General features: G+C 29.8%; 1 protein-coding gene across 1 annotated transcript; it reads left to right on the forward strand.

Moving 5' to 3' along the window:
• Nucleotides 1-14,270: 14,270 nt before the first annotated feature.
• Nucleotides 14,271-16,575, forward strand: LOC114190887 (9-cis-epoxycarotenoid dioxygenase NCED2, chloroplastic-like). The gene has a single exon (XM_028079958.1). It carries the CDS (start codon nucleotides 14,493-14,495, stop codon nucleotides 16,266-16,268), a length of 1,776 nt encoding a protein of 591 aa, XP_027935759.1. The 5' UTR covers nucleotides 14,271-14,492; the 3' UTR covers nucleotides 16,269-16,575.
• The last annotated feature ends 769 nt before the right edge of the window (nucleotides 16,576-17,344 follow it).

A 17,344-nucleotide genomic window follows, 5' to 3' on the forward strand; every position in this document is an offset into this window, starting at 1 on the left:
ATCCAATCAGCCTTTATACTTAAAATTCATTGAAAATTAACTATCCAAATTTCATCAATACCAACTACATTTCTCAAATTAGACCAAGTGCTCACGTCATTTCCACACTACATCTTATTTAACTATGCAGACCCACTTACAAAACAAACAAACCACTTATCTCATCCATCAATTTATAAAATTCAATTACATAAGGTATACAAAAACATTTTTAACCATTATTAGTTATCAGATATGGTGACCACGTCACCTCCACATCCAGATCAGTTAACTTATGGTTCTATGAAAACATAAATAGTTTCACTTATCTACAATGTTTATCTACTAAGCAACTTTCCAAAATTAAAGCATAAATCTACTCGTAACTTCATGGTCTAAAACAAGGTATCCAAACATAATATATTTTAATATATGGTAAAACAAATTGAAATAATAACTTTTTTCAACTGACCTATCAAGATCGATGACAATATTATGCAGAAAGTAAGAGTATAAGAAATTTATAGAGTATATAGAAATTTAATCTATTTGAAATTTTGATTAGACAAAAGTTCTCCTTGGCTTCTTAGCCACTATGAGGTGCAATCAAATTTTGAAAAAATATGAGAATCGAAAGCAAAATTGTAGAGAGAATGAGAAGGTGAGAAAGAGAGTGGTGGGAGTAAAGAGAGACAATAATAGTGTAACGTTTAGACATTTTTTTCCATTATATGTAGTTATTTGAATTTAAACATATATTCACTAAAAAATATAGAAAAAAAGTTAAGTTATTATAGAGGTCCCTATTTTTGTAACAAAATCACAATTAGATCCTTTTTTCACTAACGGTGTTAACTATCTGACACCTGTCAGCACGTGATAAAATTTGTCACGTGTCAATTGACGTTATGTCACGTGGTAGAGACAATGTGATGTGGTGTCACATGTCATTATTGGATATGAAAAGTCTCATGTGTAATCCCTCTATTTTTTATTTTGTCTTAATTTAAAAATATAAAATGTGCTGACATGTGGTACATAGTTAACTGCGTTAGTTACTAATAACACAGGAAATACCTAATTGTAACGAATTTTCCAAAACAGGAAAAGACCTAATTATAACGAATTTTCCGAAATAGGGACAAAACTTAATTATAACGAATCTTCCAAAATAAGACCTAATTGAGTCAAATAAAAAAAAAAAGACCTATTTAAGATTTTGTTACAAAAATGAAGACCTCTCGACTAATTTAAAAAAAAAATCTTATAAATGTTATAGATAATAATATATCTCATAAATTTTATTTTACATATTATTTTATTTGTATCCATGGTTATAGTTATACTTACACATAAACTTATAAACTTATATAATAATTATTAAAAAATTTAAACTAAATAAATAATGTTTAAATGTTTTAAAACATCTGTTATAATTCTAGAGTTATATATAAATTGTTTTGTGATATGAGACCTTTCTATACAACCTCGTACTTTTAAATTATTTTCTCACGTACTTTCTATCGATAATAGTGAAATTTTGTAAAATGTAATATTTTTTATAAGATTAAAATTTCGTTTGTAAAATGTTTATATGTAATTATTTGTGGATAATTATAGTTATTCTTCTTCTTACTTTTTCTCTCTCTTTTTTCTTCCTACTCCTTCGTTTCTTTTATTTTTCTTCTTGTTCCACCTCTTTTTCTTTCTTTTTTCTTTTTATTCTTCCTTTTTTTTTCTTCGACTTCTATCATCGTTTCGGTTTTTATTTATCTTTTTTTTTTGCTTTTTTGTTCTCACTTGTAACCTATTCATTTATAGATATTTTGTAGATTTGGCAAAAATGTTGACATTCATTTTGTCGACAAATTTTGTAAAATTTTAATAAAATTCAAATGTTTACGAATTTCAATGAATTTTGAAAAATTTTAATTATGAAAAAAATTACAATTAATAACAAATTTATTAACAAATTTTTAAAAAAAATTCACTAATCAACAAAATTTACTATTGAATTTTATAAAAACTTAATTATCAACAAATCTTATCATTAAATAGTCAAAGTTCAAAGACGATAAGTTTGATTTCCATTTTATCAACGAATTTCATATTTTATAAAAATTATGTAAAATATTCCAACAAAAGATTATACTTTGTCTGTCACCTGAAGTATATTGAACATAATGTTTTACGAGATTTTCATAAAATGTATGAAATAAATATTTTATAATTTACGTTAAGAATTAAATAAATTTGTTATAATAATAATTTAAAGATGGAAAAAGTTTGTTTAATCCTATGAATTTAAAATGTTTTTTATCTTCACACTTGTAAAAAAATAAACAATTTATTTAAACATAATAATTATAACTAATTAAATACAATTATAATGACAATTAATGACAACTCAGATGCTCAACATTAATTATAACTGAATTAAATGAAATAATGATGACAATAATAATAACTTAATTAAACGTAATAATATTCATAGTAAGACCCATTAAAAATCTTTTATTCTTTTTTTGCCCTAAAGTTAGTGGATTGTCCTTGTAAGTGGGCCTAAGGCCGGTCCAACAGATAAAGTCACTAGGTCTGTCCTAAACCTAACATTTCTTCCCATTTTTCAGAAAACTGTTGTCCTTGCCTTAGAGTCGCAACCGTCTTCTACCTCTGCTAGGGTTTAGGTACCATCGTGAGCACGCAAGTTCAAACCAGTTTCCCTTTCCTACTTTCCAGCTCTTGGAGTCGTCTCTCGAGTACTGCGTTTCGCTGTTTAGGGTCAAGATCGTGTACGAGTCTTTTTCTAGGTAGGGAAGCTAAAACCTTGCTCATATGTCCTGTTTTCTTCGTGGTTTGGTTGTCATTTCGAGTTGTATGGTTGGTATGATGCTATACTGGTTTGAATACATGAATTTGTTGTGAATCTGTTGTTGAACCTATTGTTGAGCTGGTACGAGGGACTATTGCAGGAAAACAGTGGCGAGACCTGCTAATCTCGCCCAAACCCTAATTCGCGAGAGGTCATCCAGGCGACCCGCTCATTATTTTTGAGCGAGCGAGTATCTCGCCCAGGCGAGAGGGGTCTCGCCTAAGCGAGATCCCGCGTGGTTCCCCTGATGCTTTTTGAGCCCTCGCCTAGGCAAAGGGGGGGCTCGCCTGAGCGAGGGGCTAGGCGAGACCGGGTGCTGTTTGGATGCTTGTTTGTTCTTGGATGATTGATATTGGTTTGAGTATGAACGTTATGATGAGAAATATGTATATACTGGAGTTTTAAGTAAGTTTGGCATGATTCATGAATTGTAGATGATGGGTTTGGTATGAAAATTGGCATGTGAATTAAATGAGATGGGTATTATTAAAGTGGCATGATAACATGATGAGTTGGATCTTATGTACATGGATGGACTATGATGTGTTGGAATGAGTTGGGCCTGGATCATGAAAGGCGTTGGCTTCAAAGGTTGGTACGATTAATGTATATCTATGCGTGGTGAATATTATTTGGCTATATGAATATGGTTGATCTGTGTCAGTGCATAATTCCTTGGGGTCTCTAGGTGAGACTTTCAGGGTCGCGCTTCAGTGGTTGGGACGTAATTCCATGGCCCCTGTTAGTGGGTGTCCATGGTGGTGCCCCATCTGTATAACTAGGTAAGGATTCAAGGTAAGGATTGCATCCTGACACTCTAAGGGGTCAGTTAGTCTCACTTAGAGCGAACTAACCCCTGTGGTGAGAGTAGCAGGAGGCCTGAAATTCATTAAGGGCTAACCTTGTGGTGAGGGAAATCGATTCATTGAAACACTTGTAACACTTAGCTCGGGGGTGAGCAGAGGTATCCACCACAAGTGCAAGCATCCACTGAATTCGACCAAGTTATATGTATCCGGATGAGTCGAGTCGAGTCGTAGTGTATTGTTTGGAAGGTCGTAACATGCTTGTGTGACGTATGTATGATGGACTGTGAATATGTATCTGACTTCATTGATTATATGACTTTTGTTGTTGTGTGGTACTCTTATTTGCAATGAGCATCAACTTGTTGGTGTGAGCAGAGACGAGGAACACCCGTGGACAACAGGGAGGTGGTAATTCCGCTGCATAGTCCGCGTGGATTAGACTTTAGTTTCCTTTGGGCTTTTCTTTAGGGCTATGGCCCCTGTATTCTTTGATCTCGGATTTGTAAACTTTTAGTCAAACCATTATCCTGTTTTGTTGGCATCGTGGTGTGCCTAGTTTTGTAGGGATGGTGTTAAGAATCCGAGGACTGTGTTTGTATGTTATATTTATGCGACGCTACATTTAATTTTGCTTATAAATTAAATGGAGTGTTACATTCATAACAATCAAATGCAATAAAAAAATAATAATTTATTAATATTGATTAAAATGGTAGAATTTTATGTAATTTAAATATATATATATACACATATATATACACATATATATACACATATGTGTATATATATGTATATATATATATATATATGTGTATATATATATATATATATGTATATATAATTATAGGTTTAATTATGTCTTTGGTCTCCATTTTTGAGTTAAAATCTCAAAATGGTACCTAAATTTTTAAAAGTCTCAAAATGGTCTCCTTTTTTGTTAAAACGTTTCACGTTTGCCCTTTCCGTTAAGTCAAGGTTGACGCCGTTAGAGGGAGTGTCACGTGTTAGTTCCTTGATTTTTTGAATTTTTTTATTATTATTATTATTTTTTTGATTTTTAATTTTTTTTGAATTTTTAAAAAAAATCAAAAAAATTGCCCTGTGTCAAGTTGTCATTGTGCCACGTGGCAGTGACAAAGTGATGTGGCAGTGCCAGTGACACATGTCAATATTATGCCAAGTGTCATTTCCTTAGTCTCAATTTGGTCCATTTATTTTAGTTTGTTTCAATTTAGTCCCAATTTTTGTAAAAATTAGCAATTTTGTCCCTCTCCAAATTGAAATCAAATTTAATTTCTATATAAATGTACACAAATATTTCCATTAAAATTGATATTTCAAGTAAATATTTTTAACCAAATTAAGTTCATTTAATTAATATTTTACATTGAACTTTATTTAAAATGGTTTAAAAGTTGTTAATAGAAAATAATGTTAATAGAAAAAAATTCATAAATTAACTAGTTCATGTAACAATAAAACACATATAAATTTAAATTTTGAAAACAATTTTAAGTAAAGTTGAATGTGAAACATAATTTTAAATAAACTTAGCTATGTTAAAAATTTATAATAAAAATATCAATTTGAATAAAAATATCAAATTTAATAAAAATATTTTTATAACATTTATATAAAATTAAATTTGATTTCAATTTGGAGAGGGACAAAATTGCTCATTTTTACAAAAATTGGGACTAAATTGAGACAAATTAAAATAAATGGACCAAATTGAGACTAAGGAAATGACACCTGGCATAATATTGACACGTGTCAATGTCACTGCCACGTCACTCTGTCACTACCATGTGGCACGATGACAGCTTGACACGTGGCAATTTTTTTGATTTTAAAAAAAAATTCAAAAATTCAAAAAATCGAGGAACTGACACGTGACACTCTTTCTAACGGCGTCAACCTTGACTTAACGGAAAGGGCAAACTGAGACGTTTTAACAAAAAAGGGGACCATTTTGAGACTTTTAAAAATTTGGGTACCATTTTGAGATTTTGACTCCAAAATGGGGACCAAAGGCATAATTAAACTTATAATTATATAACTGAAGTTGGTATAAAAAATTATTTTAGATCCTTAAAATAAAAGGTTTTGTTAATCAGTGTACTTGTTAAGGATAATTAATATGCATTGAATTTTACAAAAATATATACTTAGGTGTTATATTAAATAAAATCTTATCTAATAATTATTAATGCAATTTAATTTTATTTGAAAGACAAAAATGCCCATGAATATTGTACATGTGTGTTTAATATTTTATTTAATGTTCACCAATAAAAATTAAAAAAACAATTAAATAATAAAATAACTATATTTTTAATATTGTTAAAAATTAAATATAATTAAATGTAAGAAAGTTTAAATGAATAAAAAAGTAGTAAAAAAATAGTGTTAAACATCTAAAAATTTTACAAAAAAAAATAAAGTAGAGTTTTTTTTTTGACTTTTTAGTAAAAACCTTCAAAATTTCAAAGTTAAAATTATTGTCTAAAAATTTAAATGGATGTTTTTGTCTTTATAAAATATATTATATGCATCTATTCTATTTTAATTAATGTACTTAATTATTTTAAATTCTAATATAAAAATGATAGAACCGATACATATTTTAATTATCTTTTAACCAATGCCTTAACGACATAAATTATATACACAAAAACATGACATGTGAACAACTACTTTTATAAGTTTTGGATGAAAAAAAAGAGTTAACGATTAAAGGAACAATATCTATGCTATATTTTAATTTTATATTTATCGTTTTAGAGAGAAAAAACAATTTTGTTATCATCTTTTTATAAAACTAGTGTATTTATTTTTTTCTCTATAAGTTAAATATGGTTTTGTAGGTTATAGTTTTCACAACTTATAGTTTATACATTCCTAATTCAAATAATATTATTAGAATTTATGATTCTTTCATAAATTATAATAGAGGAATTTCATGATCTTCAAACAAATTAAAAATTAGGTCAAATATTTAGAGAGAATACAATGAATTCTAAGATATGATTGTATTTGTAAAATGAAATTTGATTAATAAAAATTGTATTTATAGTATGAAAATAGCAAGTGAAAGAAATAAAATATAGATTAGGAACACCCTAGATAATATCTATAACAATATTTATAACCATATATAAATAAAGAGGATTCCCTCTTTTATCTTTTGTGTTCACATTTTGTTTTTCCAATTTTACCCTTAATTATTATTTTATAAATAGCTTACCTTTGACTGTTATTCTAAATTTTTTTTTGTCTTTAACAATTATTTTAAAAATCTCTTTTTTGTACACATTCTATTTTTTTTCATTTTTACTTATTATTATAAAAATTAATTATTTTATAAATAGTTTACCTTTAATCTATTTTATTTTTAACAGGTATTTTATTTAAAAGCTATTTTAAAAATTATAAAACATCTTTTCTATAATTCATATTTATTTTATATTATAATAATAATAATTATTATTATTATTATTATTTATTGAAGACTTATTTATAACTATTACAGTTAATTTATTAATTAGGTTTAAATATTATTTATGTCTCTATTTTGGTCCAGTTTGTTCAATTTGGTGTTTTGTTTTGCGCGTTCAATTTGGTCACTAACTTGCTAAATTATGTTCAATTTGATCCTTTTCTTTGACGTCGTTTAAATTGATAATGACATAATGTATAGGTTAGCATTGTTCACATGAAGTGACATTGTTCACATTATGACCGGTTGTGTTTTGTTAAAATAAGTTCCTATTTTAGTTAAATTTGTTCAATTTAGTACCCTTCACCACTGTCACCACCACCACCAAAATCAAGGTCTTTGACTTTGGATGAGGCAGTCAACGTGCTACACAAAGCGTAGGTATATAAGGGGACTCGTTGATGTGCATGAAGGAGAAGGAGGCAAGAGCGAGAAAGGGTTGCATGATCGTTGTTCACAATCACTTTGTGCAACCACACTGCCACCATGAGTGGTGGTGTTGAAATGGAGGGTCATGAAATGAAGGGTGAGACTAAAACCCTACCCTTATGAGTAGTGGCAGATCTTGCCCATTAATTTTGGGAGAGTCAAAATAATATACTCAAAATTTATATTTTTAATTATTGTTAATAATACAATAAAAAATAATAATAATTTAGTATAACTATAACTACAAAAACAAATCACACATATCTAAATTATTGTTTTTTAAAATTCTTAAACTCATTAATAATTAAATCAAAACTAAAATTTCCAGCTATTTTTTTTTAAATATAAACATGGAAACCTTTCTAAAGAATTAATACGAAATTTATCATGTAATTCATTGAATCTTAAGAAAAGAATAATCTAATTGAACAATATGATCATTAGTATTAAACTTCAGAATATGTAAATAATTAAATTTGTCTTATTTTCATCTTCACATGTAGCTTCCCCTTTTATCACTTTAAAACAATAATCTATTATTTTATTCTTCATCAATATTTATCACAATCTAATAAAAATTGAGAGTTCCTAAAAAATATTAAAATAAAAAATAAGTTACCACAATATAATAAAAAATGAGAGTTCCTAAAAAAGATATATGATAATAAGTCATAATTAAAAATCAAGTCATAATTAAAAATCAATTATGAAAAAATACATCGTACATTACTTTTACCTCTATATTCATAAAAAAATAAATATAAGACTCATGAGATAAAAAATAATGCTAACTATTAAATAAATATTTAAGGATCAAGTCAAACATAAAAATTATCTTTTTTTCTTCAATAGTGGAGGAGAACAAATGAAATGAAAGAAAAAAAATAATGAGTTTGTGTCCAACTATTTTTTTTTTCAAAAACAAAAAGAAAAAAGGTGAAAGTGAGAGATGAGTCTAATATGTAGAAAACTCAAAAAGACAATAAAAAAATATATATCTAAATAAATATTTTTTATTTTTATTATATTTGATTTTATGTTTTATTATTTCTTATTATTAAATGTTATGCTTTATAGAAAAATAAAAAAATACCTAATTTAATAATCATTAATTTTTAATATAAACTAAATATAATTTATTTTTTTTGAAAAAAGATTGAAAATTCCTAAATTACATATAATATTAAAAAAAAAAATTAGGGGGGCCATGGCCACCCCCGCCCCTAAAAAGATTCTACTGAGTATGAGTGTTGTTGTTGGTGGGTTTATTGTAATAGTGGTGAATGTGATTTTAGTGTAGGGGTGGGGGTGAGGGTGGTTGCAAGGAGTGATTGTGTTGGTAGTTGCAAAGTGATTGTGGTGGTGGTAATGGTGATTGTTTTAATGTGGTAGTGGTGACCAATGACGGATCTTGACTAAAAGTGTTGGAGGGGTCAAAGTAATATAATTTTGAGATCATTAGATTGGATCATTAGTATAATACTTCAAAAGATGGAACATTTTTTATCATTAGTATAATGATTTAAAATATGTGAAGAGGTAGAATCTATCTTGTTTTAATAAATAATTTTTTTTTCATCACTCTTAAAGGATTAATTTATTCTTTCATTCTTTATCAACATACTTTTTTAAAAATAATACTAAAAAATAATTGATCATAATCTAATAAAAAATTGAGACATGTAATTATTAAAAGAAAAATATATTCATTATTCTTAATACATAATACACTATTATTTTTTCTATATTCACAAAAAAAATATATAAAAAGCTCATTAGATAAAAAAATAATGTTTTCATTATCAAATAAGACAAAAGACAGGAAAGGAAGAGGATAAATGAGAAATATAATGAGTTTATGTCTAACTTTTTTTTCTTTTAAAACAAAAAGAAGACATATGAGAGTGAGAGATTATTACAATTTGTGAAAAATAAAAAAGACAATGAAGAGGAAAATAAAAATTAGGTTAATAAATATTTGGTTTAATTACTCTTTTGATTCATGCTTTCGTTTAAAAATGTTAAGTTGGTCCTCCAATTTTTTTTTTAGTCTCAATTTAGTCCCAATTTTTGAAAAATTGATCGTCTTGTATGATAAATTTCGTTAAATTTCTCGAAACATATCAATGATCTTTCCACTAAAATTGAAACTGTTAATATGAATGATTTGCTTTGTTGGTATAATTAACCTAATCCTACTGTCAATTTTTAAATAAAATCAGGGGTCAAAAGAATAATTAAACCTAAATATTTTTATTTTTTATTATATTTAATTTTATGTTTTATTACGTATTTATATTAAATGTTATGTTTAAATAAAAAAAATAAAAGATAAAAAATATAATTTTTATTAATTTTTAATATATATTGTCTATAATTTTAAAAATTTAATATATTTTAAATATATTTTTATATTATATATATATATAATATAAAATAAAAATCTTGGGGGGCCAGGGCCCCTCCCTGCCCCCGAATAGCTCCGCCACCAGTGGTGACAATGGTTTTAATGTGGTGGTGGTGGTGGTGAAATGTATGAAATGGAGGGTGAGACTAAATTCAATAAATTTAACTAAATTAGGGACTTATTTGAACAAAACACAACAAGTCATAATGTGAACAGTGCCATGTCATGTGAGCAATGCCAACCTGTACACTCTGTCGTTATCAATTTACAAATCTTCAATGAAAATAACAAAATTGAACATAATTTAGCAAATCAGGGACCAAATTTAACAAATTGGATCAAAACAAGGACCAAAATAGTATTTAAACCTATTAATTATGCTATTATTATTATTATTATTTAGTAGTAGTATATATATATATATATATATATATATAACTCTTTTGTATTAAGAAAGAGTATTGTATTCTGAAGACAAACTTATCATTTGAGTTTATGGTTTAGATTGAAAGGAATCTCTACATCATATTAAAAACATGAACTGTACATCCATAATCAATCCATCAAGCATTAGGGAGAACTTCAATTAAGTTTGTTTCAAAATATACATAAACATTATGCCAAACTATAAATTTGAGTATTTTTATTTGAATATTTATTACACTTTTTAGTTGTCTATGATGTTTTCTATGTTATCACCCAAAGGTGGATATTGACTAAAAATGTTGGAGGGACCAAAGTAATATAATTTTAAGATCATTAGATTTGACCATAGTATAATGCTTCAAATAGCTTCTCTATTAAACAATTTGATCATTAGTATAATGCTTAAAAACATGTGAAAAAGTATAATCTATTTTGTTTACATCAATAGTTTCTTTTTTATCACTTTTAAACGATGAATTTAATCTTTTATTCTTTACTAATATTTTTTTTGTAAATAATATTAAAAAATATTTTATTATAATCTAATAAAAAATTGAGACACATAATTATTAAAAGAAAAATATATTATAGAAGTCACAATTAAAAATCAGTTATGAAAAACACATTATACATTATTTTTTTTCTATATTCATAAAAAAACTAATAGACAAAAAACTAATGAGATTAAAAATAGTTTTCATTATCAAGTGAGACAAGAGACAAGAAAGGAAGAGGATAAATTAGAAATGAAACAAAAATAATGAGTTTGTGTCTAACTATTTTTTTCATCCAAAAAACAAAAAGAAACCATATGAGTAGGGATGTCAAAAAAATCCGTACCCGCGGGTATCCGTGGATAAAACCCGCAACGGGTAAGAGACGAATATTAAAAATGGATACCCGCTACCCGCGGGTACGGATATTTTTGATACCCGCATGTTAACGGGGCGGGTATGGGTATCATAGTATCCGTACCCGTGGATACTCGTACCCGCTAAACTTTAATTTAGAAAAATACCCTTATATATATATATATATATATATATATATATATATATATTAGTAAAAAACATTATGAGTCTTCATTCAATAATGGTGGTCAGATTCTTATCCCACAACCAAGTAAATTACTTTCAGATACTGTGGATCCAAGACTGGTTATGGACCAACATGGAAGGTAATAAAATTAACATTTTTACTTAGATATTTTAATTAAGTGATTGTTAGAAATTTGTAATGAACTTCTTATGTTTTTAGGCTCTTCTAGATTAAAATTGGACATGAAACTTTATAAAATGTTGCAAGAGGTGTACATTGATGAAATTAGTAATTTCTTTAATATTTTATTCAAAAATAAACTACAATATAAATTGGTCGTGATTTTTTATTTGTTTGTTTTTCAAGAATCAATCGGAGAAAAGAGACTTCTTGATCCAAGCACTAATTATGGTTAAATATTTATTTTTTTTAATATTTTTGTAAATATCTGCGGGTACCCGTGGATACCCGCGGGTATGAAAAAAATAGACGGGTACTCGCATAACGGATACCCGACGGATATGGGTACAGGTACGGGACGAATATTTATTCAGCGGGTAGGGTACGGGGGAGCTACTACCCGTACCCTACCTCCTGTTGACATCCCTACATATGAGAGTGAGACATGATTATAATTTTTGAAAAAACTAAAAAGACAATGAGACGAAAAATAAAAATTATCTTAATAAATATTTGGTTTAATTACTCTTTTGATTAATGTTTTCATTTAAAAATGTTAAGTTGGTTCTCCAACTTTTTTAGTCTCAATTTTATCACAATTTTTTGAAAAACTAATGTAATTTGATATTTTAGTCAATTTTTTATAAAAATAGAGATCAAAAGAGAAATTAAATCTAAATATTTTTATTCTTTATTATCTATTAACATTAAATATTAAATATTGTACTTTATAAAAAAATAATAAATACATAATTTAATTTTTATCAATTCTTAATTAAATTTTTTAATATATTAATAATATAAAAAAATTACAAAATTTTAGGAAGGTCATGACACTCTCTACCTCCAAGAACACCCGCCCCTGTCATCACCTACCATGACAAAGAAAATGTCTTTATCACTACAATTGATGGGACCACACTTATCATCTAACATGTTTTTAATCAAAGCAATAAAAGTGAGTAGTCTTTTTTATTATCCACAACATTGTTTTGTGTTAACTATGATGTCTTATATCTATTGACTAACATGTGAAAACGGCTAAAAACAGACTACATGACAAGATAAAATTTACTAACATATTTAATGATTAATAAAAAGAGAATCAATTGAAAAATATAAAATTTTGAATACTCAATAAATAACTTTCTTAATAAAAAGTTAATTAAAATACCCAAATTTATAGCAAAATTTACCTTAATTAAGTTTTTTTATATACACAAAATAAGAGAGAAAGTTATTTACTTTACATCTATAAATATTTACTATACTATTTCTATAATGAAATCCTTACCGTTACAATTTTCATACAAAGAAATTTTTGAAAGAGCACTAATTAAAAATTAAATAATAGTTAATTAATTTTATGCATACAAATATTAATTACATTTAATACAATATTAATTACATATATATGATTTAATACATATAATAACTAATATGTTTTTGTGTTAAATTAGCACTCTATGATTTATGCTCATTTAATGAATTGATTTTATTTTGAATTTCCTTATTCTTAATATTTATTCTTTTGACAGGTTGTCCCATTTTAACTTAAACAAATTTCATCCTTTAATATGTTTCTTTATTATTTTTATTTTCCTTGTACTTCATGTTTTATTCTTTCTATATGACCTGCCTTTAAATTTCAATTTTTAATTTTTCTTATGCTTTGTGTTTTATTCTTACTCCATGATGACCTGCTTTTAAGCAAAAAACGGGTTTATAAATATATTTTAATAATACTATATAGTGATTAGAAAGCCAATGTTGATAAAAAAAAATTACTATATAGTGCTAGATTATATGTATACGTGTATGAGTGCTAATTCTTTTATAATAACAATAAAAGTATAACTTTTTAAAAATGAATTAATATCATAACTATTTAAATAAATTATCATGAAAATTCATATTAAACTTATAAAAAGGTTACATAAAATAACTCATAAAAATATTTTTTTTATTAATTGTAATCATATAATATGAATAGTTCATATTTTTTTAATCTAATTTTGATAAAGCTAAAAATAATATATATATATATATATATATTTAACACATAATGACATCATTAATAGTTATAAATAGTCCATAATTGAAAAAGAAAAAAAAAACTGTAGAAGTAGAATTCAAATTGAGGACTGTTCTTGGAGCGGATGGCAGGAAGCAATCTCAAGCTGAATTACCCTGCCCCCGACCAAACGTTAAAGATTATTTTTAAGTACAAAAAATTATTTAATCATTTAAAAATAAAAAATACTCACTTATATAATCATTTAATTCATTTATTATTTTTTAAATGATAATTTATTTTATTTTATTTTCCTTGTAACACAGCAGATTTTAAAATAAAATAAGTTTGATTAGTCGGATAATATCCACTTTAGTTCGGATGTGTCAGTTTGATAGTTGCTTTTAAAATTGTGATAATTGAGTCTCAATTCTTGAAAAGATATCTCAATTAGTTTCCTTTCTGTAAAAAGTTATTAGTGACACTAACTGTATTGATGTTTAAAATGACTTACAAAATTAATAATTGATATTTATATTAAAATTTAGTGATAAAAGTTATAAATAAAGATAAAAGTCGAGACTTACACCTTTTTAAAAGTGGATAGCAAACAGAACGAAAATGATAGCATCGAACTAATTAAACCAATAAAATAAGAGTTGTTTTCTTTTTGTTTTCCCTCTTTCACACTCTCTCTATATGTATGCAATTTCCCCACCCTTCTTCCCTAAAATTCCTATTTACTTTCAGTCTCTTTCATTACTTTTCCTTGTCTTGTTCATACAAAAAAGCTCTTGAAACACGCCACAATCTCCATCGTCGTCGTCATCATCATCATCATGATGATCACACTGAACTCTTCCTCTTGTGCCAAACCTTCACTCTCCTCTTATTCCTCCCCAACAACAGATTTGGGCTTCAGCACAAGGATTCAGAAGAGGCCCATTAGAAAGGTGGTAGATTGTGCTGTACAATCTCCCTCAGTCATCAATTTCCCAAAACAACCCCAAGACAAATCTCGAATTACCGAAGAAGCCCCCATCCCTGCGCTGACGACAGACTCTCCCAAAAGGACTCAGTGGAACCCATTCCAAAAAGCCGCAGCAATGGCCCTAGACATATTCGAGAGCGCGTTGCTTGCACGCGAGCTTCAACAACCTCTCTCCAAAACCACGGACCCACGCGTCCAACTCGCCGGAAACTACGCCCCCGTCCCTGAACACCCAGTCCAACATTCCTTACCTGTCATCGGCACAATCCCCGAGGCCATTAATGGCGTCTATCTTCGTAACGGCGCCAACCCATTGTTCCAGCCCGAGTCCGGACACCACCTCTTCGACGGCGACGGCATGGTCCACGCCGTTAAAATCAATGACGGCGCTGTAAGCTACGCATGCCGCTTCACCCGAACTCAGAGACTCATGCAAGAGCGCCAACTGGGAAAACCAGTGTTCCCCAAAGCAATCGGCCAACTCCATGGCATTTCCGGCATCGCCAGGCTTGTTCTCTTCTACGCGCGAGGCCTGTGCGGCATCGTCGACCACCGCCGCGGCGCCGGCGCCGCCAACGCTGGCCTCGTTTTCTTCAACGGAAAACTCCTCGCCATGTCCGAAGACGATCTCCCCTACGAGCTTCGAATAACCGCCTCCGGCGACCTCCAAACAGTCGGTCGTTACAGCTTCCAGGACCAACTGGATTCCTCTATGATCGCGCACCCGAAGATCGATCCTATCTCCGGCGAGCTTTTCTCTCTGAGCTACGACATTACCAGTCCCTGCCTCAGGTACTTTAATTTCTCGGCGAAGGAGGTGAAGTCACCAGACGTCGAAATCCGCCTCGACATTCCGACGATGGCGCACGACTTTGCGATCACGGAGAATTTCGTGGTAATCCCCGACCAACAGGTGGTGTTCAAGCTGAGCCAAATGTTAAACGGAGGTTCACCGGTTATGTACGATGGCAACAAGACATCGCGGTTCGGCGTGCTCCCAAAGCACGCCACAGACGCGTCGAGCATCTTGTGGGTGGAGTCGCCGAACACGTTCTGCTTCCACCTCGTGAATGCGTGGGAGGAACGCGACACAGAGGAGGTGGTGATAATCGGGTCATGCATGACCCCCCCGGATTCGGTCTTCAACGATAGCGAGGAAAATCTGAGGGCCATCTTAACCGAAATAAGGCTGAATCTGAGAACAGGCGTCTCGAGGCGCAGGGTTCTGGTTCCCGACATGAACCTGGAAGTTGGGATGGTGAACCGGAAGCGGCTGGGGAGGAAAACCCGGTTCGCGTACATGGCTATTGCCGAACCGTGGCCGAAGGTGTCCGGTTTGGCGAAGGTGGACCTGGTGAGTGGGGAGGTGAGGAAGCACGTGTACGGAGAGAGAAGGTTTGGCGGAGAGCCATTCTTTTTGGGCACAGGCGGCGGAGAAAACGAAGATGAAGGGTACATTATGGCTTTTGTGCATGATGAGATGAGATGGCAGTCTGAGCTGCAGATTTTGAATGGCGTGGACTTGAAATTGGAGGCTACTGTGCTCCTGCCAACCCGAGTGCCCTATGGGTTTCATGGGACCTTTGTGGAGGCTAAGGATTTGGTCTCACACACCATTGATTAATCACCATTGCAGTGATCCAGTGCTGCTGCATGTGGACACATGTGTACTATTTTATTGGGTTGCGTAAAGGGAGACAGACAGGTCCCTCCCCAGGTTCTTCACAACATAAATTTTGATGGTGCTGTTTTATCTTTGTTGTGAGCCACCATTGCTGAATAAATAAATATATAAGCTTTTCTGGAATCAGCTTGTAGCTCTGGGTGGATTATGCATCTATCATACATGGAGCTCAGCTGTTTTCTGTTGTTTTTTTTTTTGTTATATATATTTATTTATTTCGATAAATTCACTTTTTGTTACGTCTTGGATTCGGTTTTGCAAGTGTATCATTACTGATGCATTTCTCGCTCTCTTCTTGTATTCTTCTGAGAAACTGTTGTCTGTATTCGCATGTTGCTGTGGTATGCAAGTTTCTTTCCACCAACTAACTGCTCACCATCTCATCTTATCTTAGGAAAATCAATTCAGTAAAAACTGTTTGTGTATAGCAACTTCACCTCGGTCGAAAAAGTTGAATAAGGTTTCAATAAGGCAAGATTCTGTGTATGGCATTGATTTTAAAAGTGATAGTGAAGTACTAATTAATCATATGGATAACTACCATTGATAACATCAAAATCCAACCGAAGAAGCAACAGGTCAAAGTGTAGTGTGGCCCACCAACTTAACCCGGGAATGAGACCTGTGTAAGCTTGAGAGCTGGGAATGATAACTTCCATATATGTTAGGAGACATCTAAATTGTGAAAAACAATTACAAATTATTACCGGGCGACATTTTGTATATTGATTTAAGATCATTATTTGTTGATTTTTTTCTCTCTTTGTATTATTTTTTTATCAGTAATTTTTTATTATTAATGTGTTATAATTATTTTTTTAAATAATATATTTTTCAAAAATAAATTTAACTTACATGTCATACTTGTGAGATTCGGTTTTGTGAGAATGAAAAAATGGTTTAATGATGATGATTTTTAGAAGGATTATGATCCTTTGACAAACTTTTTTTTAACAAAGTTTGCTTTTTAATACACACTAATCATTTTTTTTTTCTCTTTTCAAGTTATATCAAAC

This window comes from Vigna unguiculata, chromosome 7 (genome assembly GCF_004118075.2).
Source record: "Vigna unguiculata cultivar IT97K-499-35 chromosome 7, ASM411807v1, whole genome shotgun sequence".
Classification (NCBI taxonomy): Eukaryota; Viridiplantae; Streptophyta; class Magnoliopsida; order Fabales; family Fabaceae; genus Vigna; species Vigna unguiculata.

Bases quoted from the DNA above. Each gene is read 5' to 3' on its own strand.
- LOC114190887 (XM_028079958.1), top strand. From the start codon at position 14,493: ATGATGATCACACTGAACTCTTCCTCTTGTGCCAAACCTTCACTCTCC.